This window comes from Theropithecus gelada, chromosome 7a, assembly GCF_003255815.1.
Source record: "Theropithecus gelada isolate Dixy chromosome 7a, Tgel_1.0, whole genome shotgun sequence".
Taxonomy (NCBI): domain Eukaryota; kingdom Metazoa; phylum Chordata; class Mammalia; order Primates; family Cercopithecidae; genus Theropithecus; species Theropithecus gelada.
The window spans coordinates 7470504-7497736 of NC_037674.1; the positions used below are offsets into that span (position 1 = coordinate 7470504).

General features: G+C 49.4%; 1 protein-coding gene across 1 annotated transcript in view; it reads left to right on the top strand.

Moving 5' to 3' along the window:
- FAM189A1 (family with sequence similarity 189 member A1) overlaps positions 1 to 27233 on the top strand; it is a 442533-nt gene that overhangs the window by 405249 nt on the left and 10051 nt on the right. Inside the window, exons 5-7 of the mRNA XM_025390663.1 lie at positions 9586 to 9693; positions 21881 to 22041; positions 22569 to 22704. Of these exons, the coding sequence (XP_025246448.1) occupies positions 9586 to 9693; positions 21881 to 22041; positions 22569 to 22704 (405 nt within the window). The remainder of the gene's footprint in view (positions 1 to 9585; positions 9694 to 21880; positions 22042 to 22568; positions 22705 to 27233) is intronic.

The following is a 27233-nucleotide window of genomic DNA, read 5'->3' on the forward strand; positions in this document are numbered from 1 at the left end:
GTGAGGGTTCTTAACTTTGGTGATTTAATGCTCTATTTTTGTGCTGGTTGGCCTCCTGCTGGGAGGTGGTACTTTCCAGAAAGCGTCAGCTGTAGTAGTTTGGAGAGGGACCTGCGGTGGGCTGGGCTGTGGAACTCCCAAGATTATCTATCCTTTGTCTTCTGCTACCAGAGTGGGTAGGGAGGGACCATCAGGTGGGGGTGGGGCCAGGCGTATCTGAGCTCAGACTCTCCTTGGGCGGGTGTTGCTGCAGCTCCTGGGGGGGATGGGTGTGAGATTCCCAGGTCACTGGAGTTGTGTACCTAGGAGGATTATGGCTGCCTCTGCTGAGTCACGCAGGTTTTCAGGGAAGTGGTGGAAAGCTGGCAATCACAGGCCTCACCCAGCTCCTACACAAACTGAAGGGCCAGTCTCACTCCCACCATGCCCGCTCCAACAGCCCCAAGTCTGTTTTCAGGCAGTGGGCGAGACAGGCTTGAGAACTTGCCCCAGGCTACCCATCTCCCAGCTGCAAAAGAAAGGGCTTGTTCTTCCCTCACCTGTGGAGAGTCTGCACACCAGATCTGCGCCCTCCCCGGATTTCTGGCCAGGAGGCTTCTAGAACCCTGTTCAAATTGTTACAAATTCCAGCTAGAGATTTCCTTCTCCCTGTTGAGTTTTACCCTCGCTCCTCTGGCGGCCCTCCTGGTGGATCCCTGTGGTGCCAGGCAGGAATGACCTGCTTGGGGACCCAGAGAGCTCCCAGGGCCTTTCCCACTGCTTCCTCTACTTCTATATTTCACTCGACTCTCTAAATTGAGTCAGCTCCAGGGAAGGACGGAAACTTCTCCCCCAAACAGACCTTCATTTTCTCCACTGGGGGTGTGTGTTTGGGAGAGGATGCTCTCCCTTTCCCACTTCTGCAGTTTGGGCACTCACAGCATTTGGGGTGTCTCCCGGGTCCTGCAGGAGCAGGTGGCTTCCTTCAGAGATCTGTAGGTCTTCTCAGGGTTGCTGGTTTGTTCTTGCAGTCGATCTGGAGCTAAAATTCACAATGCAGGCCTTGCACATTGCTCTGTCCAGAGCTGCAATCTAGTCCTGCCTCCCATCCACCATGATCCTATGGGTGCTGCATTACTTTATTTAAAGGTGAGGGTGAATTTTCTGTGTGTGGTTAGAAACTTGGAAATTATGCATATAATTTCCTTCAAGTCTGAATTTACAATTCAGAAGAGAACAATGAGATAGCCTATAAAATTTCAAATATTTAGCAACCACCTATTTTGAATGAGATTTTCTACTATACAGAGTAGCAAAAGAATTGATCTCTGCTCTTGATGTTCTCACAAGATGGAGATGGAAATAAACTGCCAGGAACTGCAGGGTCTGAACTTTTAACCTACTTTCAAGCTAACAAACTAGTCTGTTACTGTTTACTGTTACTTTCCTGGCAAAAAGACATGAGATTCCTGGTTCAGAGACAAGGGACTTTATTACTCATGGCAAAAGCAGTAGCCAGAGCACTAGGCTGGTGTGTGCCAGTTCCCCATGCCCTGGGGTCTCAGGTGATGCTAAGGGCCCACCATGGATGCCTGCACGTGTGTGGTGAACACTGAGCTTGGGGAATCCCTGCCTTTGTACTGAACCTACACTTTGTCTAGGGAAGACGTTACCTCCTTCCTCAAGGTTTCTTGGTGCAAACACAGCCCTGGGAAATGGGTCTACAAAGAGCAGTCAAGGCCTTACATTCTTGGCATACCCAGCAGGAACTTGAGGGCTCAGTTCCCGTGGCAGACTGCCTCTCCCAACATAGATCTGTGAGGAGTGTCAGGTCCATGACCATGTCTACCATCACAAGGCCATAAAGAATAAATGGTGCAGGCATTTAAGAGGATAATTCAGATAAAGCACAACCCCCATCCCTTATAATTATTAGCATGTACACAGCTATTGCTGGATATTTCCTCATCACTTTTGTTTTATGCTGTGGAACTCTCCTTATCATCATACCGTCTATCATTATATCTTAACTGATAATGGGTTCCCATGGGACCTCTTTCTTTATTCGAAGAGAGAAGACATAGGAAAAAAACTACTGAATGAACTAGCAGAAATAGGTGTAAGACAGTTTGTCCTCATTTTGTCCAGCAAGCAAAAGTATCAATGTCCTGAAATTTTTTTTTTTTTTTTTTTTTCCCTGAGACAAGAGTCTCACTCTGTCACCCAGGCTGGAGTGTGGTGGTGTGATCTCAGCTCACTGCAACCTCTGCCTCCCAGGTTCAAGCAGTTCTCCTGCCTCAGCCTCCTGAGTAGCTGGGATTACAGGTGCCTGCCACCACACCTACCTAATTTTTGTATTTTTAGTAGAGACGGGGTTTCATCATGTTGGCCAGACTGGTCTCAAACTCCTGACCTCAGGTGATTTGCCCTTAGCCTCCTAAAGTGCTGGGATTACAGGCGGGAGCCACCACAACTGGCTGAATGTCCTAAACTCTTAATGTTCTTAACATGTAGGCATATGTAAATTGTCATTGCTGTCACTGTTCTCTGTTAATCGTATTATTAATATCCATAATTTACTTGAACTGGAGAGATTTTCAAAATAATTTATCACTTGTAGCTTTGCCTAAGTATCTAAAACATTTTTTCCTCTTGTGTTTGTTCTGTACATCATTATATAGATAACTTCCTTAACTTTATTAGCATTAATAACATCAAAATGCTAATAACATCAGAATGTCCAGCAGCAAAACTCAATATCAGCCATGAAAGACCTGCCTCCTTTACATATTTGCCATTTTGAATCACCTTGTAAAGGGATTTTATAGAGTGTGGATTTCAGTGTTTGCAAAGGACTCTGATAAAACTTTCAAAAAGCAGAGATAGCCTGGCCAACACGGTGAAACCCCATCTCTACTAAAAAAAATACAAAAATTAGACAGGAGTGGTGGCGGGCGCCTGTAGTCCGGCTAGTCAGGAGGCTGAGGCAGGAGAATCGCTTCAACCCGGGAGGGGAAGTTGCAGTGAGCCAAGATCACACCACTGCACTCCAGCCTGGGTGACAGAGTGAGACTCCATCTCAAGAAAACAAACAAACAAACAAACAAAAAAACACGGAGATAAAGGCATTATTTAAGCCAAAAAAGAATTCTGAAGAAACACATAAACACAATACCAGTGGTTTGCAGTTACTTAGAAAAACAGCGAGCATTGAGTCAGCTGGAGGGGAAAAGTCTTTCCGGCACGTGTTTCAAATGAATACCTTTCGTGAGACATGAAGCAGGACTGCCTCATGATGCGTCTGCAAACGAAGGTCAGAGTTGGTGTTTCTGTCTGTGAGTAGTTTCATTTGGTAGCATATGCAAAATTAATATTATTTTAGAAGGGCGTTCATTTAAATGACAGCGGACTATGTGGTCAATGAAGTTGAAATTTCTAGATTGAGGACAAAGTAGAGGTGTTGTTTATATCTTAGCAATGGTACATTAAGAGATGTCGCTGTTGGCCGGGAGCAGTGACTCATGCCTATAATCCCAGCACTTTGGGAGCCCAAGGCGGGTGGATCACCTGAGGTCAGGAGTTCGAGACCACCCTGGCCAACATGGCAAAACCCCATCTCTACTAAAAATACAAAAATTAGCTGGGCGTGGTGGCGTATGCCTGTAATCTCAGCTACTCGGGAGGCTGAGGCAGGAGAATCACTTGAACCCGAAAGGTGGAAGTTGCAGTGAGCCGAGATCGCGCCACCGCATTCCAGCCTGGGCGACAGAGCGAGACTCCATCTCAAAAAAAAAAAAAAAAAAAAAAAAAGTCGCTATTTTAGTTATAACTTTGAATTGCCCTCCTGAGATATATAAAATATATACTTAAAGAGTTCTAATTACGACATCATTCACCAGCAGGATTGTTTTAGGACTACAGTGAGTCCAACTTCCTGCTCAAAAATGTGCTAAAGCTTCTGGCTGAGCCTTAAGACGTTTTAGAAGCTCTTCCTCACAGGAGAGAAAAGGCACCCAGCCAGCTACTGCGCACACGGATAAATCTGTCAGTTATCTAGAATCCAGCACAAAATTCATGTCACTTAGAGGAAAACGATGCTGAGGTGTATCTTTAAGGTGAGAATGGTAATTTCATCAAAGAAATGCTGTGTTCTGGAGGGAGCCCGCGGAGGCCTCCAGGCCCCTGAAGCCTGATGGATCTGGAGCGGGGAATGAGGACACAGGGGCCCGCAGATACATCAAGGACATCCACAAGGTGAAGGCACATTTGAACTCTGTAGGGATGACTCCTGGTCCGCACCTCCAGTTCTGATCTCCATCCTCAGCCCCAGACCCAAATTTCCAACCACTTGCTAACATCTCAGTGGGTCAGGACCACTGCTAACTCAGCCTCCACATGTCCCAGACCACTTCGAGTGTTTTTTTTTCTTCTTCCAGACAGAGTCTCACTTTGTCAGCCAGGCTGGAGTACAATGGCATGATCTCGGTTCACTGCAACCTCCACCTCCCAACCTTCTCCTGCCTCAGCCTCCTGAGTAGCTGGGATTACAGGCATGCGCCACCACTCCCGGCTAATTTTTTTGTATTTTTAGTGGAGACGGGGTTTCACCATATTGGTCAGGCTGGTCTCGAACTCCTGACCTCAAATGATCCTCCTGCCTCAGCCTCCTAAAGTGCTGGGATTACAGGCATGAGCCACTGTGCCCAGCCTGTTGAGGTGTTCTTTAAGACTGCTTCTCTCCCACAGTCTCTCGCCCATGCGCAGGCATCTCATGTTTCCACTCACCAGAATCATCTTTCTACTATATCTGCACCCTCATCCTGGACTCCCCTACCCTAGTAAACAGCCATGCCCTTTTGTTCTCAACTTCAGAGTCTCCCTCAGACCGGCGTCTGCATGCCTCCTCCTGGTCTCTGCTTGACTCCTCTCCAGTACCTCCTCACAGGTCACTGCCCTGTGTCCACTCTCTCACCTCAGCCAATGTTTACTCCATCTCTAGTTCTGTGCTAGGCCCTCCCTGCAAAGGTATCTTTCTCAATCAATTGTGAAAACAGGTTGCATGGGCCGGGCGCAGTGGCTTGCACCTGTAATCCCAGCACTTTGGGAGGCCGAGGCGGGTGGATCACTTGAGGTCAGGAGTTCGAGACCAGCCTGGCCAACGTGGTGAAACCCCGTCTCTACTAAAAATACAAAAACAATTAGCCAGGCATGGTGGTGGGCACCTGTAGACCCAGCTACTCAGGAGGCTGAGGCAGGAGAATCGCTTGAACCTGGGAGATAGGGGTTGCAGTGAGCCAAGATCACGCCACTGCACTCCAGCCTGGGCGACAGAGCGAGACTCCATCTCAAAAAAAACCACCACCACCACCACCAACAAAAAACAGGTTGTATGACCACTTTCCCAGTATCACACATCTTCGGTGGCATTCCATCACCTGGAAAATACAATCCAGGCTCCTCAGCCTCCCTCCAGCCCCACCTGTGCCTCCTGTTTGCTACAACGAAGCCCCCATCCTGCTCTACCTCTAGCAGCTGCAGGAGCAGGGAAGGCAGTGGAGATGCCTATAGTCACATGCACAGGATCCCTAAGGCAGTCCGCCTAGTCCTGCTACAAACACTTAGAAAATGCAAACAAAAAGGCCACTGAGAGCTTCTGGCCAAGATGGAGTAGCAGGACACTGGATTTAACCTCATGCCTGAAACAGCCCCCGAAAATGCACACGGTGTAGGAAGACACTATCAGGCAATGAGGGACCCCGATCCCTGAGGGGTGGGCAGTAAACGAGGTGAGCCCTGTGATTGCCCCAGCTTACTGCCTTGAGAGAGTTTCCAGGTTCAGTGCTGGGAAGGGAACTCAGCAGGGTCCCCGCAGACTCCCTGAGGTGGGCTTAAAGAGCTGAGAGTCTGAGGGGGATCAAGGCCTGGAGATGAGAGTTCTCAGGACAGAGCACCAGCGAGGGCAGAGCTGCACCAGGAGAGAACCAAGGGGGCCTTCAGAGGGTCTGCCTGGAGTTGTCAGTTGGATGCTGGTTAGCACCTGCATATGGAGAAACGACCTGAGTCTGGGAAAAGAACTGCCTGAAAGGTTTAGTGGTAACAGTGCCTGGTGCTCACACAGGAACAGCACCTGTTCCTGCATCATTCAGGGACTCAGATAGGCCTTACCTCCGAAGTGGGGAATAGTTAGCCCTAGACTGAGCCTTGCCTTGGTTCTGCCTAACGCTTCTTTTTTTGTTTTGTTTTGTTTTTCTTTTTTTGAGATTGAGTCTCGCTCTGTCGCCCAGGCTGGAGTGCAGTGGCGCGATCTTGGCTCACTGCAAGCTCCGCCTCCCGGGCTCACGCCATTCTCCTGCCTCAGCCTCCCGAGTAGCTGGGACTACAGGTGCCTGCCACCACGCCCGGCTAATTTTTTTGTATTTTTAGTAGAGACAGGGTTTCACCGTGTTTGCCAGGATGGTCTCAATCTCCTGACCTCGTGATCCACCCGCCTTGGCCTCCCAAAGTGCTGGGATTACAGGCGTGAGCCACCACACCCGGCCGGTTCTGCCTAACGCTTCTTAAGTTCAGGACTCGTTTTTCTGTCTTCACATGTGTACAGGGTTCTATAAATTTGGGAAAGTGTTTAAATACTGTATGTTAACCACCTTCCATAATATCCTAATCACACTTCTTTACTGTTTCACAGTGTGGGCTTGAGAACTGATGAGCAGATTCTGAGGAAGGGGATGGGGCCGTGATGCCTCTAGAACAGGGAACTGTCCAGCAGATGTTACAGATTGGAATACATGGGCTCATGTATACATGAACGAGCCCTGAGGATGCTGCTAGACTCTGTGTGCACACATCCTAGTGCACACACAGGGCATGTCAGTGAGGGCGGTGTTCCCTGTCTCCTCTTGAGGACTTGCCAACCCCTTGATTAGATAATTAATACTAATCTGATTAATGCCATCCCTTTGTGGTGAAAGATTCATCTATAGCTTTTTGCTTTTGATAGGTTTTTGAGTGTGTACAGTATTTTGTACACTTGTATATGAAAAGATTTAATTGAAGGACATACTATCATTCTAAATCTTTTTTTTTTTTCTATTTCTGGCATAGATTTGAGAGTAGACTTCTCGATGAAGGATATATTGCAGTTGGACTGTTAAAACTCCATGAAGTTTACCCTCTAAGACAGAGCACAAGACGGAGATGTCTGCTTTCATTATCTTAGTCATCTTATATTTTTATTTGTAATACTCAAGGTTCTAGCTAGCACTACAAGGCAAAAAATAAAGACAAAATGGAAGGAAATCAATAAAACAATCCAGATGGCCTGATTGTCTACATAGAAAATCCCCTGGCATCTTCAAAAAATTGTTAGAACTAATAATTTCAGCAAAGTCTCAAGATATCACATAAACATACAAAAATCAATCACATTTGTATGTACTAACAATGAACATTTGGAAAATGAAATTAAAAACATCAAAAGGAACCTCAACCTAAAACTCACATCTTATTCAAAATTTAACTTAAAATGGATGATATTAGCTGGGCACACTGGTATGCATGAGTGGTCTGAGTTAGGAGGCTGAGGTGGGAGGATCACTTGAGCCTAGAAGGTCGAGGCTGCAGTGAGCCATGATTGTGCCACTGCACTCCAGCCTGGGCAACAGAGCAAGACCTATCTCAAAACAAAAATGGAGCATAGACTTAAATGGAAAATATGAAACTATAAAAACCTTTAGAAAAAATGGGAGAAACTGTTCATAATCTGGGGCTTGACAAGGTTCTTAGACTTGACACCAAAAGTATGGAACAAAAGTTGATCAGTTGGATCTCATGAACATTAAAAATTTTTGTTCTTTAAAAACTCAGATATCATGGACTTAATGCTTGTATCCCTCCAAAATTCATATGTTGAAATTCTCATTCCCAGTATGTGATTATTTAATAGAGGCGGGGCCTTTGGGAGGTTGTTAGGTCATGAGGGTAGAATCCACGTGATGGGATTAGTACGCTTTTAAAAGAGGCACTGGAGAGCTCCCCTGCCCTCTTTTCACTAAGCAAGGACACAGTGAGACATTAGCCATCTTCAACCAGGAAGCAGGCCCTTACCAAAATCCAACAGGCTGAGTAGTATTCTACCATATGGATGTACCACATGGTTTAATCCTCAACAACTGAAGAATATCTGGGTTTTTGGTATTGCAGTTTTCCAGTTTTGGGCTATTACAAATAAAGCTGTTTGAACCTTTGTGTATAGGTTTTTGTGTGAACATAAGTTTTTGTTTCTCCGAGATAAATGTCCAAGAGTACAACTGCTGATTTGAACAGTAATTGCATGTTTCGTTTTATTTTAAAAACTGCAAAAATGCCTTCCAGAGTGGCTGAACAATTTTTAATTCCCACCAGCAGTGTATGAGTGATTGGGTTTCTCTGCATGATTGCCAATATTTAGTGTCACTGTTTGTATTTTAGCTCTTCTCACAGGTGCATAATGATACCCCTTTATAAAAGGTCTTAATTTGCATTTCCCTGATGCTAATGATGTTGACCATCTTTTCATGGGCTTATTTGCCATCTGGAGATCCTCTTTGGTAAAGTGTCTGTTCATGTCTTTTGCCCATTTTCTAATTGCAACGTTTGCTTTTTTTTTTTTTTTTTTTTTTTTGTACTGTTGAGTTATGAGAGTTCTTTATGTATTCTAGGTACTAGTTCTTTGTCAGATAGGTGGTTTGCAAATATTTTCCCCCGGACTGTAGCTTGTCTTTTCATATTTCATATAAAGTCTTAGTTCAGGCTGCTATTACAAAAATACCATAGCCTGGGTGGCTCTGACAACAGTCACTTCTCACAGTCCTGAAGTCTGGAAGTCTGAGATGAGTCTAAAGGGAATTATGCTGAGTGGAAAAAGCCAATTCTGAAAGGTTACATGCTGTGCAGTCCACTTATGCAACATTCTTGAAATGACAAAATTATAAAAAATGGAGAACAGACTAGTGATTGACAGGGGATCAGAACTGGGGGTTAAGTGGGGAGCAGGAAAAGAGAGGTGAGTGTGTCTATAAAAGGTCAACGATATGGGGGACCCATGTGGTGATGGGACTGTTCTGCATCCTGACTATACCAATGTCAGTATCTGGCTGTGATATTGAACTATAGATTTGCCAGATGTTACCATTGAGGGAAAACGAGTAAAGGGTACCCAGGATCTCACTGTAGGATTTCTTACAATTGCATGTGAATATACAACTATCTCAAGATAAAAAGTTTCACTTGAGTTATAGGCTGTGACTGATAAAAATTGCCCACCTCCTTAAATGTTGGCCACCTTATGATTTTCTTAGACATGTTACTGACTGCCTAATAATTATCAAAATTGTAAAACACGTTGAGTATTATGAACACTTTGATCATCATTGTAATGGAATAGACAAATGTGTTTCTATGAAAGGCCAATTTTGATTATAAGAAAACACAGACACACACAAAAACAAAACCTCTGTGAAAAGGATGGCAATCGACCTCGCTCATTCTGGGCCCTGGCAGGAGGTCTAAGGATTCTACCATCTGGGATTTTGGGATGAGGCTGACATTCTCCTGCCCCTTTCCTTGCAGGATCTCCTCTTCAGCGTGTGTGCCCTCAACGTCCTGTCCACCATCGTGTGTGCGCTGGCCACAGCCATGTGCTGTATGCAGATGGTCTCCTCTGACGTCCTGCAGATGGTGAGTGACTGATCCCTCCTCCTCTACCCATTTTGAAACCAGTGTAGAAGTGGACGCTTCTGACTTCAGCCAGATGTGGTAAGGATAGTGGCCCCTGACGATCCATGGCACCTGGAGTTTGCCTTGTGTTGCCCTCTGGAAGACCAAGCATCTGCACATGTGGCGCCGCTGATGTATTTATTTTAGGTGTTGTTGGAGCTCCATATTGACAGGGGTCTGCCACTGTCATGTTCTCTAGGTTAGCCCCTGGCATGTTCCCTTGAGTCCATGTCGTGAAATTCCTGCAGCCCTGGACATCCCCTGGACTCCAAAGCAAGGTGCCTTCCTCGGGCTTCAGAATTCTCTTTTAATCCAGGAAGTTTAGGGGTGTTAGAAGATCAGTTCTTTTCCAATTGGAAAATTGCTAACCTGTGCATTTTTGATTTGCTGATGAACCCTGAGCTCGTACTCCAGCGGCCAGTCACTGGCCATCATTTGGTCCTTTGCCCAGGGTCGTACACAGGAAGACCTGCCGCTCCCAGGGGCAGCAAGGAGGCCAGGAGCATGGTTCACTAACACATGTTATAATATGTGAGTTATTAATACACATTTATAAATACACATCTCATAAATAGTGAAGGCTCTTCCTGTTTTCAGTGTGAATGGAACACAGCCTACTGATCAGAATGCTACTGAGTACAACAAAGAGAAATTGATGAAAAAATATCGTAAGGGTAGGAATGTCTATGTGTGTGTGTCTGTCTGTCTGTCTCTCTCTGTCTCTCAGTTTGCCCATTTGAGACCTACCCTGCTTCCCATGCAATGTTTTATGCATCTTAGGCAAGAAAAGGCAGCTGGTTCTTATAGTGGGGTTTTTATGTTCTCTTCTTTGTCATTCACCCTGTGGCAGTCAACATCAGTTAATCAAGATACAGGGCCAGAGAGCATCATTACCAAGACGTTAAAAATTCATTGGTCCTAATTGCATGCCACGGGAGTCTCTCCCTCCCGGTGTATATCCACACAGCTGTCACAGCCAGGCTGCCCTTTCTGGGAGGCTGCAGTTTTCTGAAAGGTATCTAATTAAGCAGTTATTCGGTAACCATGAACTTCTGCCCTTGTTCACCGGGGCCTCATGTTGGCAATTTTCTCCAGCGTGTTCTGTAAAGGAAAGGTTAAGTACCAGGGGTTTCTCCTCACCTCAGCAGATTTTACTATTGATCTGTAAATATCACATCAGTTCAACCAACTTACAGAACTAAAGGCATGTAAATGCTGAAAGTTTGCATTCTCCTGGTTTTATGCGTTAAAATAAAAATTGCCAACTAAATAATAATAAAGTAAATTCTGTTTATGAGAGCATATACGATTATAGCAGCAGTATGCAGAGACACGCTGTAGTTGCGATGGGTGGGGCATGAGCCGCCATGGAGCCGTGCGTCTGAAGCCAGGAGCGCCAGGGTCTGAGTCCCACCTCTTCTGCATTGGAGGCAGGTGACTCTGGGTGTGTCACCGAACCTACCTGTGCCTCAGTTTCCTCACCTGTGAAGTGGAATGAATGGGAGGCCTGGGGATCTCTAATACATGTGAACTGTTTGATTTGAAAGGTGCAGGGAGTATCAGTCTGTCACTGGGACGTCGCAGCAATGTCTGCAGACGCGGTGGCCGAGGCTCTTTACCAGCAGAAAGTCCTGTGCAAGGGAAGGGCAGGCAGTGGCGACAGCGGCTGCCCTCAGAAGCCCTATTGTTTCCTCACTGAGTACTTTGTGGGTGAGTTTGCCTCACACCCCTGGCTTGGAAGCAGAAATATCAGGCTTCCCGCCAGCACATCCTTTCCGCTCTGTGATGGGTGCTGTGGGAGCCCAGGGCTCTGCTCTCCTGGTGAGACCCCGGCTCTGCTGCCGGGCTTCAGAGTCATGGGGGAGGCAAAAGAGAGCTGGTGGTGGGTGGCCATGGTGCCTGTGGGACTGGCATGATCTTGGGCACATCACTGCCTGTGGGACCCCGTTTCCTCGGCTGTAAAGAAGATGAAGTGTGTGCCCTGCTGTCCTCATAGACCTGCTTACGGGATGAGTCCATTCCTCTGTGGGAATGGGATTTGAAGGAACATGGTGGCCACATGGAGGTTGGCTCTTGCCATGTGGGCCGGAGGCTTGAGCCAGGCTGGCTGGGCAAACCATTCCCTACTAGTAGCATCCGCAGTTCACCCCTGCACCATTTCTGCTCCAAGAAGCTGGGCCATAAGCTTTCCAAGGGACATTGTAGCTATTCCTAACTCATTTATGCCAGTGATATTTGTTGTAATTACATGTTCTAGTACTATGTAAAGCCAGGAAATATGAGTGCAGAAAGATAATTGTTTCTGGTACAACACAGTTGAGTTCTTTGGAAAGGTTCGGTGAAAGGGTGCTGCTGAATATATTGCTGTTCATTTAGATGCAAGTGAGACAACTATGGCGGTTGCAATAAATGCTGATAAAAATCTAGAGGAGCCAGGCGTGGTGGCTCCTGCCTGTAATCCCAGCACTGTTGGAGACCGGTAGATCACCTGAGGTCAGGAGTTCGAGACCAGCCTGGTCAACATGGTGAAACCCCATCTCTACTAAAAATACAAAAATTAGCTGGGCATGGTGGCACATGCCAGTAATCCTAGCTACCCAGGAGGCTGAGGCAGGAGAATGGCTTGAACCTGGGAGGCGGAGGTTGCAGTGAGCCAAGATTGCACCACTGCACTCCAGCCTGGGTGACAGAGCAAGATTCTGTCTCAAAAACAAAATTAAATTAAATTAAAATAAAAAACATCTAGAGGGAATCCACATACACATTGCTTGACAAGCGCCTTTCAGCTCTAGCCCCACTTTAAAAACACAGAAAAAGGTTGTTAGATCCATGTCTTACGGATGCAGCTATGCAGGAAAGACCACAGGGCACTCCACACAGCAGACTGACTCTGAGAAGAGGCTTTACTCAGGCAGAAAAAGGTCAGTCCATGTATGTACAGTCAGCCCCCGTTGAGCCAACCGTGGATCGACACCATTCAAGGAAAAAACACTATAAAAATAACAAAACAACAACAAAAATATAAATAAAAAACAATACAGTGTAGCAACTATTTCCATAGCATTTATGTTGTATTAGGTGTTAGAAGTATTCTAGAGATGATTCAAAGTATACAGGAGGATGTGTGTAGGTTATGTCCAAATACGACACTATTTTATGTAAAATACTTCACAATCCAACGATTTTAGTATCCAGTGGCAGAAGAGGTTTTGGAAGCAATTCCCTGTGGATTCAGAGGGACACTGTATAAATGGTTTTTTCTTTTACCAGGGATCTGTGAGGTGGGGGATCCGGTAACAGCTATCTTGACATACAATTCACCTGTCATACAATTCCCCATTAACACACATAAGGATTGTGTTAATCTGTGGATCAGTTTCAGGAGTACTGTCATCTTAACATAGTAAGTCCTCCAACCTATGGACATGAGGTGCCCTTCCATTCATTTAGATGTTCTTTAATTTCTTTCAGTTATATTCGCGGTTTTCAGTGTACAAGTTTTGCTTTTTTGTTAAATTTATTCCTGAGTATCTTATTTTTCTTGATGCTGTCATAAATGGAATTACTATGTTAATTAAATTTTCAGATTATTCATTGCTAATATATAGAAATACAAATGATTTTTTATATTGATCTCATATCCTGAAACCATGCTGAACTCATTATGAGCTTTATTGTTGTTGGGTTTTTCTCTGGATTCTTTCTGTATGCAAAATCATGTCACCTGCAAATAGAAATCAGTTTGCCTCACTCTGGATGTCTTTTATTTTGTCTTCTTGCCTAATTGCCCTGGCTGGAACTTCCATTACAATGTTGAATCGAAGCGGTGAGAGTGGACTTTCTTGGCTTGTATCTAGGGGAAGCCTCCAGTCTTTCACCATTGAGCAGTATGTTAGCTGTGGGTTTTTCGTAGATGCTGTTGATTCAGGAAGTTCCCTTCTATTCCTAGTTTGTGGGGTCTTTTTTATAAAAAAGAAAGTTGAGTGTTGTCAAATGCTTTTTCTGCATCCGTTGAGACGCCCGTGAGGTTTTTGTCCTCTGTTCTATTAATATGTTGAATTACACAGATTGATTTTTCTGATGTTAAGCCAACCTTGCGTTCGCGAGATAAATCCCACTGGGTCATGACATGTAATCCTTTTTATAGTAATAGAAGAGTTTAGAAGTGTTTCTTCCTCTTCTGTTTTTTGGAAGATTGCTTTGAAGAATTGGTATTAATTGTTCATTAATTTTTTATTTGAGATGGAGTCTCTCTCTGTCACCCAAACTGGAGTACAGTGGATTGATCTCGGCTCACCGCATCCTCCACCTCCCACGTTCAAGTGATTCTCCTGCCTTGTCCTCCTTAGTAGCTGGGATTACAGGCGTGTGCCACCACACCCAGATAATTTGTATGTGTGTGTGTGTATTTTTAGTAGAGATGGGGTTTCACCATGTTGGGCAGGCTGGTGTTGGACTCCTGACCTTAGGTGATCCACCCGCCTCAGACTCCCAAAGTGCTGGGATAACAGGTGTGAGCCACCATGTCCGGCTAAATGTTTTGTTTGTTTGTTTGTTTTTCCTGAGACAAGGTCTCACTCTGTCCCCCTGGCTGGAGTGCAGAGGTGCGATCATGGTTCACTGCATCCTCTACCTCCTGGACTCAAGCAATCCTCCCACTTCAGCCTCTCAAGTAGCTCAGACTGCAGACACACGTCACCATGCCCGGCTAATTTTTTAATTTTTTTGTAGAGACAGGGTCCCTCTATGATGCCCAGGCTGGTCTTGAACTCGTAGGCTCAAGTGACCCTCTCTCCCTCGGCACCCCACGTTCTTGGATGATAGGCATGAGCCACCATGCACGGCCCTTCTTTAGCTATTTGATAGAGTTCACCAGTGAAGCTTCAATCTCTTGTCATATTTTCTATTCTTCTGAAGTCTGTTTTGGTAGTTTGTGTCTTTCTATGAATTTGTCCATGTATACAGGATTTAAGTTAAAGTAAAATGGGTTTAGTATGTATGTATTATGTTTGCGTGTGTCTGTGTGTGTGAAACTCCCCACTTTAAATAATTTTCTTGTTCAATAACCAGGCAACCACTAGTCCCAGAGAAGAAGGCGTCTCTTGGCATCTGTGTATATTGGTGTTTTGTGCTTTCCTCAGCGTGACTTTCTTCTTACCCTGTCATGTCTTTGGAGTGTGTCACTTCCCTCCTCCTCCCACACCGTGGCCAGCTTCTGGGTTTTCCTGCATTTAGTCATTTAGTTCCAGGTGAAATGTGTTAGAGTGTAAGCTCTTTGGGATGTCCTTTCTATGTCACTCATCCTGAGCCCTTAAATCACAGCATCCCATCACATCTTAAATCACCTTTAGATTTAGCTTTCTAGAGCTTTACTGCTCACTGCCGTTTCTGTGTTCTTTATCTTCCCCTCTGTTGGCCTCTTTGTTCTGAGCGGGTTTTCATTTCTTGCATTCAGTTGTGGCTTTTGTTGTACTAACTCTTCATTTCTGGTGTTTATCTGTATCTGCGACCTTCAAAGTGAGAAGCACTAATTTATGAAGGAAGCATAATTAGGGAGGAAGGTCACTGTGGGCAAGAGGGTGTAAGCCCTTCACCCACCCTTTCCCGATCAACTGACACTAATTTCTTTTCTCAGAAAGAACCTGTGGGAAGCCCCTCCAGCTACAGCTCCAGCCCCCACGGCCCTTCTCTGGTGCCCTGTTGTGCTGTGCCTACAGAGGGGTGCTGGGCTGAGGGGATGACAGTCATGCCCTGGCCTCCCACAGGAAGGCGCACCTCTTCCCAATTTGCCCCCGAGGCAGCCCTGCAGCCTGGCAACTCTGCTCCACTGTGCTGGTCTCAGCCCCACTTCCCCAGCCCGTCTCCCTGCTCCTCCATGTTAGCAGGAAGGACCCAGGCTATGATTTCTACTGTGACTGATGTTCTGACAACTTACACAATTGATCAAAATTCCAGCCATAACCGCTTTTCAGGAAGCTTCCCGGTTTTGTGTTTACTGATGTGTTCACTTCTTTGCTCGCTCATTCATTCATTCAGTCAGTCAGCAATTATCTCATGGGCTTTGCTACACGTCCAGTGCTGGTGGGAATCTAGGAATAGCAAGAACAAGTCCTCCAAAGAACCTGAAACTCCCATCTTATTTCTGTGGATCAGCAATTTGGGATCATTAACTGCCGATGGAACTAACATAATGCATGCTTGTATCCATGAGAAGCAAAGCGTCCTGCCTATTGTCAGACCTGATGAAGCTGAGCTGCTCTAATATGTGTGGAAATCGGGAAAAGACATTCTGATGATACAATGTGGTTGATTGACATCATTTAGCGGAAAAGATTTTTGATCACTTAAGTTCTGTAATCTTTTTGTTTGTTTGTTTTTAAATGTTATCTCATTCTTCCACTTTTCTGTTACATTGTTTTCTTCTTCACTTACTTCCTTGCCAGCTGCTGCAGCCTCAGGAATATCATCTACTGTGACATGTATCTCCATTAGGCATGTGCTTGTTAACTTCATCTTTCATGACTGTCATTTAGGTCGCTGTCCGCCCGACAGAGGTGACCTCCTTTAGACAGCAGATGGGGCACTGTGCCTTCCATAGCGTGCTAACTGGGTTTGCCCATGGAGCTGGTAGGCGGTGCTGGCTGGTCAGGGACACGACACCACCCCATGAGAGCCACAACATCACCAAGTTCACCAGTATCTTCTCTCCGCCTCACCCCAGCCCTGGCTACACCTGCTGCAGAGGGCGCTCCGGGGACCCACAGTGACCTTGAGGTCCTTGAGGCCTGGGCTGCACAGGATTGTCCCTGGACAGTAGGTGCTACTTACCTATCAGACCAGGAGCAACGGGCAGCTGCTTATCTAAACAGCTCATGCAGACAATCATCAAAATGACGTGGACACACAGTCGTTTTTCTTTAATGTTAAATATGCTAATGAGCATCTGTCCACCAGTTATCTCATCTGGGGTCGTGGTCATCCCTTTGGTTATGGGTCTGTTGGCCTGTCTGGGTGTATTTCTTGGAGAAAGTTCATGGAAATCGCACCATCGATGATTTTTAGATTCAGTTCCTCTAAAGTGGAGCCAGCCAGGGGAAGCGACAGGGGAAGTACAGACCTTCCTCAGATTTTTATGATTCTCCTCTGCTCGTTGACCTGCCTCGCCTGGACTTGACTTGGCAGTGGTTTCTGCTTGGCTGCCCTCCTTTATCGAGTCTTTCCAAAGCATTCAACTTGGTTTTCACAGAATGAGCAGCTCTTCCTGTCTGCATCCCTCTTTCCTTATGCAATCGCAGTAATAATGAGCACAGGCCTCACCCTGTGCAGTAAGGCACCTGGAGCCCTGGGTGGGCATGGAACCTACCTGGGGGAGGCGGCAGGACCAGGGAGCCGCAGGGCGGGCTCTCCCCAGGGTCTGGAGCGCAGAGCGGGAGCTCCAGGTCATCTGCAGGGTTGTCCAGGAGGAAGTTGATTCAGCAAACTTTGGTAGTAACAAGCCTGTTGTTTCTACCAAGTCTAAGGAAGGCAGAGGGAGAGGTCCCTTCCCTGTAATTCTGAGTCTTTCTGGAAAAACTCAGAGGTGTGTGTGCTCCCTTCAGGAGCCAGGATGTGGCGAGGACATTGGTAGAGGAAGCAGGGAGAGTGAGTGCTGGGGAGGAAACCACTGAATATAAAGGGAGGTGAGCAGACTGGGCTGGAACCTGGAGGAGCGGGCAGCTCAGAGCTCCACAGTGTTCCTGGAGATCCCCAGCCCTTGTCCACGGACCCCTGACACCTGCCCTGCCCCTCCCTGTTCCCGATGGCAGGAGATGGAGGCATGGGCTGGACGAGCTCATACTGATGATCCAAGCCTGCCTTTAAGCCACACAGCGCTGCTGTCTGGGTCTGTGACTGAGCAGTGGTGCTTCTCAGGGAAGGGGACTGAGACTCACAGGGTCAGAAATGTGTTCACATCCTGTGGGTCCTCAGTGCAGGGCCCAGAGACAACTGGCTTGAGGTCTGACTCCCCGTCCCAGGCAGGTTGACCTCGTCACGCTCTCCCTCAGATCCCAGACTCTGGGCTGCGTGGATAGACTGAAATGTTCTGGGCTCTGTGTTAAGTGGGCTTTGGGAAGCTGCCCAAGGCCAAGTAGCCTTAGTTCTCATCCTCCATCACTTCCACATGCACCCGGAAGGACAGGACACACCTGGGTTCGGATCCCGTCTCCCCGGAGCAGACTGAGCAGGGGCTCTTGTCCAGCAGGATCTCAAATCCACACTCCTGTTGTGCGGGGACAGCCCTAGGCACTAGTTATGCTCATGTCAGGTGCGTGAGCCCCAGCTGGGCACCAGACACAGGTGTACCTTTGTCACCACATGGATCGGAGAAGGCAGTCACAGATCAGAGCAAGCAGAGCCACCTGGGAAAGAAGGGACTGTTCAGAGCCCCTTTTCTGCCCTCCACCTCCGGGTGCAGAGTTGAGCTTTATACCTGGCAGTAAACATGCAGCTGAGGCTTCAGAGCCTGGAGCTTGGGCCAGGTGGGGGAGGAGTGGCTGCCCACTGGCTTTTCAGGGTCACAGGCATTTCCGCGGGTCCTGAAGGTAACTGGGAGGCGCCAGGTGAAAGGGAGGTAGGGAGCTGGGAAGAGGGAACAATACGTGTTTGATAGTTGGGATTAGAGCAAGTTTGTTCAACGAGCGGGGAGTTTGGGGGCGCTGGTTGGTTAGGAAGCTGGAAACCAGATGGAGTTCCGAGAGCCAGGGTCTCATTAAAGTCTTTTCAACTGCAGTGACCTCATCAGATCGGTTTAAAAACAGCTCTGCTAGCAGGATGGAGACCAAATTACAGAGACAGAAAATCAAGGTAGAGAGGCACACAGGTTAGAAGCTCCTGCCAGGAGGACGTGGACAGGGGCTGAGTGGAGGTGCCCCGCAAGGAGGCGTCTGCCCGTCTCCTCTGCAGAGGTTTACTGAGTACCCGCTGTGTGCGACTGCGAGATGGGAACACGGGGTGGGGGGTAAAATAGATGTGCCTCAGATGGCCAGGAAAAGAAATTGCCCTTAGGATTTCAACACAGTTACTGGGAGCCGGTTACTTGGGTGTGGAAGGCTGAAGGAACAGAAGAGGTTACAGAGAGAGAAATAACTGCAGAGAGCAGCTCTCAGCCCGCAAAGCCGGAGAACAGAAGGGAAGAAGTGGGAAGGCGCAGGAAACCCGCAGCTCCCTCGTCGCCCCGCCCGCCGGCCAGGTGCCCTCTGGCGCCCCCTACAGGCAGAGCCCGCCCGCAGCCCTGGCACGGTAGCTTGGGAAGCGTAGTCTGCAGACCTCCAGCGCCAGCCTGCAGAGCAGAGGACAGAGCTGGCGACCCTGGGACGGGGGACACCCCCTGACCTAATTAAACACACACAGATGGTGGGGAAGAGAGGGGAGACGTCAAGCGCCACTTGCAGGATTCTGGCTGGGGAAGCTGAGGAGTCAAGGTCAAAGGATCCCTGGGAAACGAGTCCAGGAAGGTGGGGCCAACACGCCCCGGCAAGGCGACCCAGAGCTTAGTGCAGATGCAGTCCTTTGACCTTCACATAGCCTCCAGTGTGTGGCAGCCTCTGCTAACTTGCACCTGTGGAGAGGGTCCCTTGCAGCTCTGCCCCTCTTCAAATGCTTGTTCTCCTTCCTGGTGGAATGGTGCCTTGAATTGGAAAGTGTTTTGGTGTCTGCATGTTATTAGTTTTGCTTGAGTATGTCATTGATTTTTTTTCTAATTTCTGATAGAGACGAATTGAAAATATTTCCTGATTAGACCTGAGGGCATTTGCCCTCGCCCCTACCTCTCAGCTCTGTGCAGCAGGCATCAGGACTGACAGCCTCCAAGGCAGAGGACGACAGATGCACATGGCGCCCTGCTCACAGCCAATGATTCACCTCTGCTTCGGACAGCTAAACACACGCAGCCGTGGGTCGGTCTAGCCAGAGGCGAGGAGTGTGCTCTGTGTGTTAGGAGGTCCACGGGACCATTTTCCTGTGATGTGTTACACCTTTAGACACGGCCACTAGCCTTTCTCCGTCAACCTAGAGCATGCTTATTTCACAGAGCTTGACCCCATTCAGAATCGTCACCTCATGCCTACCAGTGCAAAAGTGCTGCACGTCCTGGCGTCTGTCAGCTCCAGCCCACCCTACCCCTGCTGCCAGAAGGCACCTCCTACCACGCAGCTCCAGTCCCCCTGCTCCCCAGCTCCAACACCCTTACCAGCTCCCCAGTGCCCCAGAATTAAGAATTGACTTCCAGAGCCTTATCTATTTGCTTTTCTTAAACACATCCTTCCCTGGCTCAACTGTTCTGGAGCCTGAGTGTCTCCCTGCGCACCCACTAGATGAAATCCCACCAATCTTTCAAGACCCGTTCAAATGCCTTCTTCATGAATGCTTTGGGGACCGCAGTCCCGACACAGTGCTTGGAGACCTCACTGTTTTCTAATGGAGCTGTCCTTGCTTGTGTGGCGTGATTCTGGGTCCCTGTCTTCCCCTCAACACACACATACACACACGCATACACACACACATACACATACACACAGAGACACACATATACCTATACACACAAATACACACACATCTACATGCACATACACATACATGCACATACATATACATACACAAACACGTGCACATATGCGCATACACACATACATATACACATGCACATACATGCATACATAGACATACAAACATACACACATACATATATACAGACACATACATATATACACACACATGCACATAACACATCCACAGACACATACGTACATGCACATACACACATACACATGCATACACACAAACACACACACATACTCACCCTTCCTCTCCTTACCTCATCTGCCCTGCGCCAGGAGGGCCCCTGGCCCAGAGCGTTTGCAGCATGTATCTTTTTGCCGTGTAGACCCTCACAGGGCGGCATTGACTGGAGCTGGAACAATATCCCAGGCATCTCACCCCACAGGTGGCCTCTGGGCAGCAGAGACGTGAAGGTGGAAAGAAAAGCAGTTGGCTGTTGGTTAGTCCTTCAGAAGTAGAAAACTAGGCAGAAATGGGTTTCATTTTTGTTAAAGTGATTTCACCTCGCTGTTAAAGCAGCATCTCGGTGTTCAAGGTTGGCCCATAGAATGTTCTGGAACTCATGAAGTTGTCTCTCTTTCCTCAGAGCAGTGCTTTACAAACTGTGTGAAATCCTGAGAAGTGCAAAATATTAATAGATACTCTGTGTCCAATGGGGCCCATTAGGAAATATTTGAGAAATGCTGGGTTAAAGTATTAAACAGCTAAAGGAGTATTTCAGCACAGCCCTTCTCAGAGACTTTAATACGTGAATACACAATGCAGAACTCCAAGAAGGGAGCATGTGGCATTTCCCACAGATTCACCACAGGAATTCTGGGAGTGGGGTGGGGCCATCTCAAGGGGAGAGTCTAGTGTTTTCTCATGAACACACTTCCAGAAATGCCGTGTTTTTTTATTGTTGTTTTTTGAGACAGAGTCTCACTCTGTTGCCCAGGCTGGAGTGCAATGGCACAATCTCGGCTCACTGCCACCTCCACCTCCCGGGTTCAAGCAATTATTATCCTGCCTCAGCCTCACAAGTAGCTGGGATTACAGGCATGCGCCACCACACCCGGCTAATTTTTTTGTATTTTCACTAGAGACGGGGTTTTGCCATGTTGACCAAGCTGGTCTCGAACTCCTGACCACAGGTGATCCACCCGCCTCAGCCTCACAAAGTGCTGGGATTACAGGCGTGAACCACCACACCCAGCCGAAGTGTCATCTTAAACCATGAACGTCAGGCAGCCTTTGGACTGCAGTCTCTGAGTACTGTCATCAGAGCGGCAGGTGGAGCGGCAGGGACAGCATGAAAGGCTTCCCGGACCATATTTTTTCTTTAAAAAGAGGCGTTCTGTATGACAGCGTGGGCAACAAAGCATTTTGAGACTACTGAGGCGAGGCGTTCCTCCTGGAGCCTCCGTTTTAAAGTGTGCGCTTAGCAGTTGTGGCTTGACAGCTGAAATTATAGGCATTCCAAACTGATCATTAAAGCTCGCATATAATTACCTTAACGAGACACAAGCCACACAAGATGTCCCAGATAACTCTGGTTGTCTCTGTTTTCCAGTTCCTTCCGCAGAGGTCACATCCGGCCAACCCTGCCTGCGTGACTCCTCATGGCACCGTTCTCCACCAGACCCTGGATTTCGATGAGTTCATCCCCCCACTCCCGCCTCCACCCTATTACCCGCCAGAGTATACCTGCACACCCTCCGCCGAGGCCCAGAGGTTGGTCTCCCCGGCTGCCGACATCTCGAAACCACCGAGATCGGCAGCAGTGTCTGGGAGGTGGGAGTTGCGGTGGTCCTGCAGGCATGGCGGTGAGAACAGAGGAGGGGCAGTGGAAGGAGAGGGTCTTGGACATAGAACATTCCCCGTGGCACCTTTGCAATGCAACCCAAAAGAAACCGGAGGCAGACAGGTGTCGCTGCCTTACGTTCTCATGACGTGCAAAGCTGCGGTCACGTTACAGTCATTTGTGTAACATGTGCAGTTTAATGAAAGATGTCATCGGCTGTATGATGATTTGAATTTTAATGGACAGGTCAGTAGAGTTGATTGAAAATGTTGATGTCATTCCAGAAAAAAAACCAAAAGTGTAAATCGCCCAGTGACTGAAGCTTTCATTTCACAATGATGGGAAGTATTAGGAGAGGGGAAGCCCTGGCCGCCCCTGCTCTGGCTGCTTTGAGAGCTGTCAGCACTTCTGCCACCTCCTTCGGGCGATGACGATGTGATGGTTCTGTCTTTTTCAGGGGCCTCCACTTGGACTTCACTCCGTCTCCATTCAGCACTTTGTATGACGAGGCCATCAACAGCCCTGGCCTGCTGTATCCAGCTGAGCTCCCCCCTCCCTATGAGGCGGTGGTGGGCCAGCCTCCTCCCAGCCAGGTGAGGCCCAGGGCCCCAGACAAGGCCAGTTCCCATGGAATGGTACGGACACTGTCCCGGCCAGCCCTTGGAAGGCACCTCACACCGCGCCAGGTCCGAGCTGGCTGTGGAGTGAACACCCATGAGCACCCTGTGCTGAGGCCCCGGGACGCATGCATCTCTCTCGAAGCCTTTCAGCAAACCTGTGGGATGTTGGTCTTATTAGCCCTGTGCTGTAGATGAGGCCACAGGCTCAGAGAGTGGCACCTGCAGGGACGCCAGCCTGGGCCTGGGGCACCCAGGGTTGATGCTTTTCCCCTTGGCTCCCCAGTTCCGTTTCTGCAGCCACGAGTCACAACCCAGGCGCATCTGAGCTTCGTGCTGGTGGGTGGTCTGGGATCCGGGCAGAAGGACCTGGGACGGCTCCTGACCCGAGGGGAGAGCCCCCAGGAGTGGAACTGGGTCCATGGACCAAGTACCCAGGGCGCCCCAGCCTGTCTTGATCCCACACTGCCATCACCACCCTCTGGGGAGGGGAGAAAGCGGCCCTGGATCCCTGGTCTGGCCTGAGGCTGAGATATTTCAGGCCAGGGAAGTGCCTCAGCCGCCAGGTCCTTCCGGCCTTCTCTGAGCTGGGCATGCCAGGCACTCCCGCAGCCTCATGGTGCCTGACACGACAGGCAGTGTGTTCGTGGAGCCTCAGTTTCCTCATCTGTAAAATGGGGATCATAATAGTACCAAGGTTATGGGATGAAATGGGATGTTGTCTGTAATGGAGCCAACAGGAGTTGGAACATAGTAAGATCTGAGTTCAGCAAAAGTCAGTCACCCTTTTGGTGTATTGTTTTCCTCCTCCTCATCGCTGTTGTCATGACTCAGTGTGGAATGCTGCTAGCCAGGGCAGAAAGATGGGGGACATCTGGAAAAGTCACGTGGCCCATAGTGCAAGGGACCCTCCAGGGACCCACCCTCCAAGGAATATGGGGTTATGTAAATAGACCAAATCGACAGCTCGCTGGTGTCCCTGAAATACAGGGAGAGAAAGCAAGCGACTGGAAAACATATTTTAGGATATCATCCGTGATACGTCACTGTCACTTTGAGATCCCGAGAGCCCATGTGCACACAAGCCAGGTGGCAATGCTGGTCCCTGTCCCAACCAGTGACCAAGGCAGCGCTGGCCCTGAGGAGCCCCTGTGGGTGGAGCAGCAGTTTCCATGTTGGCTGAAGAAGCTCACAAGCCCTGCTGACGGTCACACCCGCAAGGACTGGTCACCATTGCAGGCAGGGTGGCCTTAGGACAGGAGGAGATGCGACTGCCCCGTGCCCTGTGGAAACATGGACAGCACATTCAGACGCTGTAAGGCACCACGCACCTGGGGACTCATATATACCACAGGGACCTCCTTCAGGGTGGCTTGTGGTGGGCCAGCTCAGCTTCTGGCTGGCCGTGAGCCCCCAGTGCATCCTCACACAAGCAGACAGTCCCCGAGCAGCCACCCTGAAATGCCTAGAGCAGCTAGGCAGGCTGCAGCCAGTGACCCCTGAGCCCTGGCCAGGACCCCCTTTTTACTGTGGATACTAGAAGCAGATGTGTGGGGCTGCCTGTGGGGAGGATCCTTTAGTGAGGAGGCGGGCATGGCCCTGAAATCCCATTCCTGAACTTGCAGTAACGGAGATGTTCTTAGATGTTTTTATAAAGCTGAGCTGGGACCTCTGCCTTCCCAATGTTGTTTAGTTTTCTGTTTATAATAAAAATAATTCAAATCAGTGTTATCAGTGGAGACAGTTGGCTGTGATAAGAGTTTCATCAGCACTGCGAGGGGAGCCCAGTGCACTGTGGGGTACCTGCCATGACATCAGGCCCAATTTGGGGGTCCACGGAGGGTCTGGAAGGTCAGGCTGGGTGGGCATCAGGCAGGTGAGGTGCAGGGAGTGGGGCTGGAAGGGCTCCTGAGAGAGGGAACAGCCTGTGCAAAGGCTCAGAAGGAAGAAGGACAGGCACAGCGTATCCCCCAAACAGAAGGTCGTCCATAAAGAGTGTCAGGTGAGTGTGTGTAGGTGGTGACCCGTCTGGGTGTGGTGGGTTGAATTCTGAGTGAGTGTCCAGCAGACGACAGGAGCTGAGGTTCAGAGTGATCAGAGTTAGCTGCCGCTGTCACTGGAGCCTGGGAAATGGCAGAGAGGGAGCCCCACAGAACGACACCATTGCAGGTGGCGATGGCACCCCCACACACGACAGGTTACAGGGCACTAGGCAGGCTCCCAGGAGCCTGGATTTGCCAAAACCAGCAGTTCCGGAAGGAAGCAGTGGGCCCAGTGCTGTCCAGAAGCTAACCCCCAGGGCCACGTGGCTTACTGTGGAGGGGCTGCTGGTGACCTTGGCAGAGCAGCTTTGATGGGATGGAGGGCAGGGCTGGACCACATCAGGTAAAGGAGTGAACGGCACATGCACAGGGGAGCGCAGGTGTGGCTGTGGTTTTCAGACACCAGCGGGTCCCCCCCTGGGGAACTTGATAATCAAATCCTAATGGCCGGGCCCACCCCCAGGGCTCCTGAGTCAGTAATTGGGGTATCGAAGTGGGGGGTTGGGGCTAAGAATCTGATGCCTGTCAAAGCCTCAGCGCCGCTGCTGCTCCCGCTTTGAGAGCCGGAGTAGATCACTCTTGCAGGGTGTTCGGTGAGGAGAGAAGCTGGGATGGTAGGTAGAGGGGAGTGTGGATCTGGGACCTTTGAGGAGGTCAGCAGGCAGATGTGGAAGGACCTAGATGGTGGGGATGGCAGGCCCAGGACAGGGCCCTCCGTGAGGGAAGCCCCTGGGAAGGCAGAGGGGAGGCTGACCGAGGGTGCAATGGGCAGCTCCACGCTGTAGCCAGCAGGGGTATCGGGCAGGGCGGCGGGTGGATCCGGAAACCCCTGAAGGTGGCAGGGGTGTGTGGTTCCCCGTGGCTGCCTTGTGGCGAGGGGGCAGCTCTGTCCCCTCCACCGCCTCTGCTCAGTGACCCTGCCTGCTGCCATCACAATTCCAGCTCCGCACTGGGTCTGGCTCTGAGCCTGCTTCCCTGTTCTCCCTTCTGCCCCTCGGACCCCTCTGCCTCCCGACGACAGGAACCCCCGTCCATGGAGCCCAGGCCCTGGCTTCCCAAGGGAAGTAGCTTCTGCTGGAAGTAGCTTCCGGACCTGGGTGTGCCATTCAGTGCCTGACCCCACAGTGGCACCCGGAAGGAATGGGTTCCTGTTGTGTCACAATTTCACTTTTTTCTCTGAAGAACAGAATATATTGGAAGGGATCGGGCTGGTTCTGAAACCAATGCGACACCCTTCTCCAAAACTCTGGGGAATTCTTTCAGTTGAGATTTCTTTCTCAGAACTGTGGTGAGAAGAGCTGAAAGGTCAGAGGCTGATCTTGAATTAGCTTGTGTTGGCTCAGAGACCCCCAGCTCCCCGTGCTGGCAGGGGCACAGCACGACCGCCTGCGGGGCCTGTCCCTGGGCGCCCCCTGGCAGCAGGGCAGCATCTGGTGATGAAGGAGCTGCTAGAGCCCTTGGGCCCACTCTCTTTGACCCCGTGGCCTGGGAGCACTTTTCAATTCACGGCCATGTCTGGGAGTCTGGAAATCAAAGAAGCCCATTACCATCCACAGAGGGAAGGCCATGCCGCCAGCTGCGCCACCAGCTGTCCCCTCCCCAGGCAGCAAGGCCCCCCGGCTAGTCAGCAAGGAGCGCCCCTTCACAGCACGATGCTGCACCCCGGGCGAGGCGGGGTCAGTTGCTTCTCCTTGTTAGGACAAATGTGCCCTCAGCACTCGTTTGGATGAAGAGAGGAGGCTGCAGAAGGCGGGCTCTGTGGGGGAAGAGCCCACTCTGGGGCGGGGCGGGGGGTGCGCTGGGGAAGAGGTTTAACACCAGAGGGGGCAGCCTCCACAAGGGTGGGCTCCATAAGCACTCGCCTGGGTGATGGGCCGTGCACTCTTCCTTTCCGGCTTAAGTCACAGGCCGGACTAGGGTAGGATTAGGTTAGATGCCATTCTCTTTCCTGTGGTTCGAGGCTGTACTCTTCAGCCAGTGTTCAGGGAGTGAGTTTCTTTTGATAGCACGAAAGTGATTGAGAAATTGCCAGTTTGATCTTCTTGTCCGGGTGGCAAGTGTATGTTTCAGGGACCACTGATGGCAGTGGTCCTCCAGGGGATATAGGACAGAATCCCCTTGTCACGGCACTCTCATATGGAGACCGGACAGAGACAAACTTCTTTGAGGCTTCTGCAGAAGAATCGGGCCTGGTGATCTGGGTAGGCTGGGGTGCGTGTTGTGGGGAGGAGGTGATGGAGGGGGTTGTCGGGGTGCTGGGGTGTGTGAAGGAGGGAGAAGTGATTGGGGGGGTGTGAAGGAGGGGGAGGTGATGTGGGGGCTGGAGTGTGTGAAGGAGGCGGAGGTGATGTGGGGGATGGGGTGTGTGAAGGGGGAGGTGATGTAGGGGATGGGTTGCGTGTTGTCAGGGGGAGGTGATGTGGGGGGACTTGTCGGGGTGCTGGGGTGTGTGAAGGAGGGAGA